Source organism: Botryllus schlosseri, chromosome 14 (assembly GCF_051294905.1).
Source record: "Botryllus schlosseri isolate E-star chromosome 14, Bs_hap1, whole genome shotgun sequence".
NCBI classification, from domain to species: Eukaryota; Metazoa; Chordata; class Ascidiacea; order Stolidobranchia; family Styelidae; genus Botryllus; species Botryllus schlosseri.
This window is the reverse complement of record NC_137249.1, coordinates 5,813,177-5,822,281: the sequence shown is the minus strand read 5'-3', so window position 1 is coordinate 5,822,281 and position 9,105 is coordinate 5,813,177. Positions and strand designations below refer to the sequence as shown.

The following is a 9,105-nucleotide window of genomic DNA, read 5'->3' as shown; positions in this document are numbered from 1 at the left end:
CAAAACTTCGACCTTGAATGACAGAGCGAAAGATAAAGTGGTACATAATATATACTTAGCACTGGACAAGGCTACAAGGAAGAGAAGAGACCAGTTTGTCACTAGTGCAGCATTGAGCGCACATGGACTTGAATATTTTGTGAATCATTGTGCTCGATGTCAGTACACGGAATTTAGTGAGCGTCGTAGGAGTATCCTGACAATTCAAATTTGTCAAAACCATGATGCTTTATCCGTTCGTCCCGCGAATGAAGGAGCGCCAACTTGACAGGTTAATGTAGGATTAGTTTTGTGAATATGCTCGTTGCACCGTTAGGAACTGCTTAGCTTACATAACATAACATAACATGGTTGGGTTATATTTTTATCTGAACAAGTCACACACAATGTACAATGCGATAAGACACAATGCGATGTCATGAACAGATAGGAGGATGTAGAACGACACGCATCAGTAGCGATCCTTTACTCTAACATCCACCTCGGCCCAGAGTGCCCGATGTCACAGTTCTTTTTCGATGTTGATCTCTTTGAAGCCGCGGCCCTTTCTACTAGTTCTTTTCCATTCATTGTGAGTGCTTTCTTTCGTCGGGAACTCTGGATTTGTGTGACCCTTCGTTGCATCCCGTTTCTTGGGCGACAATACGTAGGCCTATATTCTCGGAACTTATTGATGGTGGAACATCCAGCTTTTTGATCGGTAAGTCGTGGGTTCAGTCCTCGGCCTGGTCAGACCAAAAACCTGATCAGTAAGAGTGGTGACTTCCCACTTCGCGATCAGCATGGAGGGGGGTGCGAAATTTACAAGGCTATATCTGCACCTTTGTTGTCCAGCGGCATATGTACAGATCGTGTGTATGAATATCATAGGTTGGTGCGTATCCGAACAGAAATATATAACGTCCTATTCATCATGTCAAGCAGGAAATGTGGAGAAAATGCCGTTACCTTTTAGATGCCCTGTAATTGCATGATGATTGAGATTGACGCAAAGATAAGCAAATTGTGTAAAGAAATCCTCAACGGTCGACGACGAACGCGAGTTCACAAGTTTTTAGTTGTGTCACCATGATAAAATACTGCTCTCTAGGCACAATATGTACGTACAAGCAGAAGGAACGACGTTACCATAGCAATTTACAACGTAGCTACGTTGTAAATTGCTATGCCGTTACATTTTGGGTTTGGGTGTCCAAATTGTTGAAGATGATGACGTATTTAGAAATCACGGATATAACGTACCATGGAAAACGTACTCTACTCACAAACACTAGAGCAGGCGTTATTAACCAGGGTTCCGAGTCCGTGGACGCCTTGGAGGTACGAAGCAGCAAACCAGGAGGCTTACACGCTATCCTCATCATCATTGGTTTATTAGCAATTTTATCAGTTCAATACACCACAAAAAATGCGATACAATGAAAAGAAATCCTTCGTTTATGACAGATCCTGTTATTTTGTAGCACGATCAACAGATTTTTCGATTCATTCGTTCATCAGCGCTATCACTCTATACATCTCTATACCATCACCTAATTATTACGACATGTGTATTTATCATGATTCTTCGCATCGTTTTAGTGCTGAAATTAGGCTACGCGTGTGCTGCCTGATAGCCTGAGTCCTTTAGGTAGTCGACATACCATGTACTTCACTCGGCAGTAAACAAGTCCAGCATTTTGATCATTCTAACAAGATCTGTCGCGAAATCGTTTTCTGGTAGTCGATCCATAGCAAATTGCTATGGTCGATCACTATGAATTTTCCTGTTTCTGTTTACTTGTTTCTGCCAGAATCACAGTGGTGGACGATGCTTCGTGTAAGCTGCGTGTGAGCTTGAGCACGTTTAACCCCTGTTGGAGCACTGGGCAACTGAGCATGGAGCATTTGAGCAATCATGTGGATTGTGCAGGAGGAAGGGGCTAGCCGGGCTACAGGCCGTACAAATGTTGCGATAGGACTCTTTCTGTCTTAGCGAATAGTATATGCCCAGGATTGTTGTAAAATTTTCGTATTTAGCATCAAATCTTGTGCAGAGAAGACATACTTGACTATTGACTGACCTACAGGTTAGTGAGGTTAGGTTACCATTCGAAGTTTAGGATAACTTGCAATCTACGAAATGGTTTGATTCCGTTTTTTTGTGTGAATGTTTATCACCAACAAGTATATACGGTAAGCATCTAGCCATGCTGAGGTTTTACCGTGATATGATGTAGCGTACTAAGCGTAGGTAAAGCTTGTTAAAGCTTGCAATAAAAGGAGAGCAGAGTTCAAAGAAACTATATAATGCAAACCTATAAGAAAAATGTCAGTTAATTAATCTCATAATTTGCGTACAATCAACACTTGTTACTGCAACAAAGCATAAACTTACTAATGTATGCGACCGAGCGAGATAGTGTAATGGTTAAGCGTCCGGCTTCTCGAGCGGTAGGTCGTGGTTTTGATCCCTGGCCGGGTCATACCAAAGACTCGAAAATTGGTATCCGCAGCTATCCTGCTAGGCGCTCAGCAATCACGGATAGCATGGAGGAGAAAAAAAACGGGGGCGCAGACTAGATGACATCATGGGGCCTTATCGCAACTCCGTCGTCAAAGCATCTCGATGGTGCAGGCGAAAAAGAATATCATCTCTCTCTCTCTCTATGCTATGGGCTCATGGCTAAAGCCCGAGTGAGTGAATAATTGGAACCTTTTCTTGGGTTACTGGTATATAGGCCTAATTGCTATTGATGATTACCATACTTGCTGTCTTATAGCCTTGTTTCTTGCTGTTCACTGAAAATCTTACCAAACTACTTCTTTGACTTATAGATGAGTATAAGGCGTGCATATTCTCTTGAATTTAAAATGAAAGTACTCAGTTATGCGGAGCAGCACAATTTCCGAGAAGCCGGACGAAGATTTCAGGTGGACGAGTCTCTGGTGAGACGATGGCTTCAAAGCAAGCCCTATTTGACAGCAGTCTTTGAGAAACGTAGACCACATAAAAGAAAGATTAAATTCAGATGTAAGAAGAAACCAAACCTGTGTACTATGAATAGCATAAGGAACAAGGACAACGATATTACCAATGCCAGTTCCGCCGTTGCATATTGGGCAAATAAAATATCTGAAGAAAACCGCATGGGAAAAACGGGACGGAGAGCATATCCAGTTGAATTTAAGCTGCAAGCCGTCAAGTTCGCTGAAACTCACTCGAATCGTGAGACCGGACGGGAATTTAATGTCGATGAATCGATGGTACGCAGGTGGATTACAAACAAAGACAATTTAATAACAGCATTTCAAAATGCTGACGGGAAATCGAAATGTAAATTAGGCTGTGGCAGAAGGCCATATATTCCAACCATTGAGGCTGACTTGATGAGGAAAATCGCTGAACGCCGTAAACAGGATCTGCCAGTCTCTGGGAGATTGATCGTTAAATGGGCGAAGGAGATGGCCCACGCCAATGGATATACAGACTTTATAGCATCAAGTGGCTGGCTGTTTAATTTTCAGAGGAGAAATAACTTGAGATTAGGGAAAAAGAAGGTTTTCAAACGAAGGCGTAATGTGAAGAACGAACAACACCAGTATGACAATCTCCAAAATGCCGTTCATCCTTGGGGCATTGAAATATTAGTGCATGATTTTATTTCCGATTGTTTTGACTCGTCGAATTGTACTGGGGAGATTGACTGTATTCCTGATGAAAACGATCAGATAAAGGATATTACTGAAGATAACGGTATAGTTGTAAATGCACACAACAAATGAATGAAGGCATTTTTCTTCAGTTAACTATAATGATAGTCATTTCAATCCATGACCATCCCACTCATCTATGTTGGCATATATCTTCGTCTAAATTTATATCGTATCTGGTAAAATATTTTCATTTTGTTATCGTCTGATGTAAGGTGATAAAGGAAACTTGATAATGGTCAGAATGTTATGTGATGGACGAAGTTGCAAGCTCGGTTGATTCAATTTCTGAGATTTGACGTCGAAGTCGAATTGATCGTTGAAGAGAATCATACTACCACTAAATTATGACCACTCCCGGGAAGTAACAACTGTGTTTAACCCCATTTATATTCTGCAATTCGCCCCTCCTAATATTTTTATAACCAAATATTTGGTTTATTTTTACATCTGTATTTATTAAAGAGGGTCATTCAAAATTGCGCGCACGGCTAAACACTGTTGTTGAGTCTTGTGGAAACACATTTTTAAACTTATCGTGAATATTTTTTGTGTCAGCAATGATTGAATGTGATTGACATGACTGACTTCTGTACCATTCACAACTATTTTGTGATGATTGCAAAATGATCTTTCTTGATGATCACTTTTTAAATATGTCCATGACATCTTTTCAACCAAGTGTTTAAAAAAATATTGCAATGCAATCTGGTAGCGAGGATGTCCGATTCTCAACCTGACTTTATATTTCTGGTCGTGGGTCCAGTTACAAGGTGTGTGCAGGGCACTCTGTGTTTTGTTTCTATGTGATGTTTGTCATTTGATTTTTTGTAACAACCCATTTTCAATAGATTTTGGCTGACTGCCATATAGATAATATAAGCTCGTCCATTTAAAATGGTTGATGCTGCGACGAAGAAAGCATTATCCAGCTTGCCACTTTTGAGGACTAACGCTGGACCGCGGGATAGAGAAAATTGGGTCAATCGACTAAAAGAAGAGTATCAAGCTCTCATTATTTACGTAAAAAACAACAAGGAGGCGGACAACGATTGGTTCCGGCTTGAATCCAACAAAGAAGGCACGAAGTGGTTTGGGAAGTGCTGGTTCATTCAGGATTTACTCAAGTATGAATTTGATGTGGAGTTTGATATTGCCATCACCTACCCGGGTACAGCGCCGGAGATAGCCCTTCCTGAATTGGACGGGAAAACTGCAAAAATGTATCGAGGCGGAAGGATTTGCTTGACAGATCATTTCAAGCCTTTGTGGGCCAGGAACGTTCCGAAATTTGGCATCGCTCATGCGATGGCTCTTGGATTAGGACCGTGGCTTGCCGTTGAAGTTCCAGACTTGATATCAAAGGGTTTAATCCAGCACAAGGACAGTAAGAGCGATTGAGGAAATTTCTTCTAATGGTCCGTCATGGTGCAATATCTTATAAGATTGGTTCGGCGTGTGTGATACCTTGGTGGATTGCCTCCTCCATTGAAACCTGAAAGTTTACAAAATGTCTTACTTGAGAAGAAAATCTACTGGTGAAATGTGTGTGTTTGCATGTTAGTGGTATTGTGACAGTTAAATAGTCATTGTGATGACCTTTTTACTTGTCTAGGCATATTTTCTTGCACATAATATTCTCTAAATTTAGTCTTGTTACATTTATCAATTCTACATACTTACGTGCTCTGTCAGATTATATACGGAATTCATATGGGAGTGTGTGACAAAGATCTTTAATTGCAGTGTTGATGTTCCATAGTTTTTCAAATGGCCACCCTTCAGGTCGGCCACGATCTAGCTGCCAAAGTTCGAACTGCAGATGTGTCGGTGGACAAAAATGTCAGATTCAAAGATCTTTTTCTGTCGGATACGGTGCTTTCCGGACTCACAAAGGCCGGATTCCATCATCCGTCACCTATCCAGCTGAATGCTATCCCGTTTGGTCGGTGCGGACTTGATTTAATTGTGCAAGCCAAGTCTGGTACTGGGAAGACTTGTGTCTTTTCAGTGATAGCATTGGAAGCGGTTGTAACCGGTACGGCGACTTTGCAAGTCGTGATATTGGCTCCCACAAGAGAAATTGCAATGCAAATAGCCGATGTCATGATTGCTATCGGGCAATGTGTGAAGGACCTTGTGGTTTCGTGTTTCATTGGTGGAAGGCCTGTAGCTGAGGACAAAGTTGCGGCCAAAGGTTGCCATATCGCTGTTGGTACTCCGGGACGGTTGTTTCAACTTGTGGAGTTGGGGGTGTTGTCATGTGAAAGTGTGAGGCTTTTCGTGCTGGACGAGGCCGACAAACTTCTACAGGCTAATTTTCAGTCGCAAATCAATTCGGTGTACTCCATGTTGCCCGTGAATAAGCAGATGATTGCGGCATCCGCTACATATCCCGAAGAGCTGGCACAGTTTGTCACAAAGTATATGCAAGACCCTACTTTTGTGAGGCTGAATCCAAAAGACATGGCTTTGCTTGGAATTAAACAGTACATGTATGAAATTCCTCCTCCGCCTGACAAGTACACATCTAATTTTGAATGCAAAATCAAAGCCGTGGTGCATTTACTTGAAGGTTATAATTTCAGACAAGCGCTAGTCTTCTCAAACTATCATTCTCATGCGAAAGATCTCTCAGACGCCTGCAATAGTGTTGGTTTAACGGCCACGTTCATATCTGGAAATCTGGAACAAAGTCAAAGACTGGAAGCTATCCAAATGCTTAAGGAGTTTAAATGCAGAGTTCTCATCTCGACTGACCTCACATCGAGAGGAATTGATGCTAGTAACGTTGACCTCGTGTTGAACTTGGATGTACCGCAAGATTGGGAGACGTACATGCATCGAACTGGAAGAGCTGGTCGTTTTGGTTCATTGGGCGCTGTGATATCTGTTGTTATGAAAGGATCTGAAAATAAGGACTTATTTAAGATTAGTCAAGTTTGCGATATCACACTTTATCCAATTTATTGTGTCGACGGGAACATATCTATTGGTGAAGAGCCTGTGTGCTGTGAATCATGTGATGGCGTTGACATTGCCAGTGCTGGAGCACAATTAAACCAGTTGAAATCAAGCCAAAAAGCAAACAAATTGAAATCACGTAAAAAGTCGAAGACAGCACAGGTTTTAGTGGGAGATGATCTGAAAAATCTCCCTGAACCTTCAAAGAACAGGACGATCTCAAGCCAGAAGATCGAAGCAGTGCCCTGCCAAATCCCGACTATACCTTCATTGCCTGAATTGATGATGAAGAAGACGACTAAAAAACGAACCTGCCTTTCATACGATGACTTGCTGGAGAGCTACTCATTGTATAAACAGCATGGCATTTTGAAAGATTGGAACATACAGATTAGTGATAGCTCAAATTCGTCCTCCGATGACACTGATGGTGAACTCAACGGTACCAATAGAAGTATATCAACATCTGATACCTCTTCCGCAACGGAATGCAGTGAGCCAAATCTTCCCGCCCTAGATAATACTAATGTGACAGGAAAAATTGGCACCAGTCTTCACAAAACAAAGATTTCTAATCACACGCCCGTGAATCATGGTATTGACTGTAATGCCAGGTGTACCGCGTCATCTGAAAGCTGCTTTGAAAGATCAATGACAGAGGGTTCTGCAGTTATAAGTCGCAAGAAACGAGATATAGCAAGAAGGAATAAGGTGTCACGTCCCCGAAGTAAACAAGCCCATAATCAAACTGGCGATGATGAAAAAACGCAACATGAGCGAAAGAAAACAAAATCCCAATCTGAAGAACGTTTGCGTCCAATACCAATTTTGCTGCCGAGATATTCCAGTATTGAGCCGAACATATCGTTAAATCAGACTGAATGCAATGATATGTGCCGTGTTTTGAGAAAACAATCAATGATACAGTGGTACAGGCAATACGTTACAAACGCGATGTTGTGGTATCAGTATATTTGTATGGAATCTTGGCGTTCATTTGACATGTAAAACGGGTTCAAGGGGAGCTACTTTTTCAACCATGCCCCCTGTATCCGTAATTCGACTTTATTAAAATGGAAGATGTGAAATTTGTAGTGGCATACTGCGTGAATTATGTGAGATCTAGGCATTACCTTGTGCTGGTATAGCGATTTGCTGGTGAGCGATGAGGCATAGAATCAACAGATGGCTGCCGTCTCTTCAAGGTGTAATTGCGGCTTGGGACGTCAAAAATGCGTTTGTTCATTTGTAGTTCGAACAAACTTCAGGATCTAAATGTAACTTGCGTGGTGACAACTGGCAACAAGGGTCTGTAAGATGCGAAGAAGAAAAGATTGCTTCAGCTCATCGGGAAACGCGCTCTTTGTCGTAGCCTACGCTGATGCAGCGGTATCTCAACCTCATATTGAGGTTGATGGGCATGAATAGCTTGTAATTCGATACCACGTAGAAAAGAACATATTCATTCAATCATCATCTTTGTGTTTGAGTTCAGTCGTAGGCTAGAAAACTTGCGACTCCGTGTCGACATCTTGCTAATCCTTCTTTCACAAAGTGGTTTTTAGTCAACAAATTATTCACCAATTCAAGCCATTATATCACAGGTTTTGATTTAAAACAGCGAACAAAGATCACACTGAGACAAATTCTTTGTGAAAATTTACGTAAAATTGCACAATAAAGAAAGGCCTCACCGCTATATAATGCGAATATCATCTTCCGACATCAGTGGTCGAAATGCCTGGAGTCACAAGACTGTGTGCGTCGCTCAATATTTTATCAAACGTGAAATGTGTTGTGAGCACGATCAGTTTCGAACGTGAGCGTCGCATTTCATAGTTTCATGTAAATTAAAATTATAATTAATGTGTGTTCAAATGTAGCTACGTAGTTGGGCCAAAATAGAGCGCATCTTTCATAGCACTAATAAATGCTGTTAGATCTATATGATTCCACCACCCTAAAACTATATCATATTGAGACAGAACGTCTCAATTTTGTTGTTTGGATTTGTTCATGTAGCTGTAGCTCAGTGCTTTGTTTACACATCTTCGATCATGGCATCTCTAGCGCCATGTCCACTTGATGTAAACAACAAGTAACAAAATCTTTGTAGACCTCGACCATTACCGTCTCCGTCAGGCGTTGTTTTAGCAGATAACGAGATAAGCAGGGCTGTTATATGGCTGCTAGGTTGGGAAGTTCTCTTTGGATGAAGCAACGGCGTATTGTGTTAATATCTCCGTTGATTGTGCGTTTTCGTATTGCAGAGGGTAGCAATCCTCGTTATATGAGGGCCAGTCAAACGTAAATAACTCGACGAAATGGTCGAAAGCGCGTTTTTGTCTGAAACAGGCTTTCAGGTCTGTTTAGCATCAGGAGACAGTAGGTTGCGCTTGTCCTTTCACTAAAATAATATGTTTTCTCATAAAAGTCTCAGGATAACTG

General features: G+C 41.5%; 3 protein-coding genes across 3 annotated transcripts; all 3 read left to right on the top strand.

Annotated features, from left to right (window-relative positions):
* Positions 1 to 2,630: 2,630 nt before the first annotated feature.
* Positions 2,631 to 4,545, top strand: LOC145456075 (uncharacterized). The gene has a single exon (XM_080334112.1). The coding sequence runs from the start codon at positions 2,818 to 2,820 to the stop codon at positions 3,763 to 3,765; it is 948 nt and encodes a 315-aa protein (XP_080190238.1). The 5' UTR covers positions 2,631 to 2,817; the 3' UTR covers positions 3,766 to 4,545.
* Positions 4,546 to 4,590: 45 nt separating this feature from the next.
* Positions 4,591 to 5,439, top strand: LOC145456076 (ubiquitin-fold modifier-conjugating enzyme 1). The gene has a single exon (XM_080334113.1). The coding sequence runs from the start codon at positions 4,591 to 4,593 to the stop codon at positions 5,092 to 5,094; it is 504 nt and encodes a 167-aa protein (XP_080190239.1). The 3' UTR covers positions 5,095 to 5,439.
* A 24-nt stretch (positions 5,440 to 5,463) lies between these two features.
* LOC145456072 (putative ATP-dependent RNA helicase DDX20) lies at positions 5,464 to 7,745 on the top strand. Its single transcript, XM_080334109.1, has one exon. The coding sequence runs from the start codon at positions 5,464 to 5,466 to the stop codon at positions 7,663 to 7,665; it is 2,202 nt and encodes a 733-aa protein (XP_080190235.1). The 3' UTR covers positions 7,666 to 7,745.
* Positions 7,746 to 9,105: the final 1,360 nt, after the last annotated feature.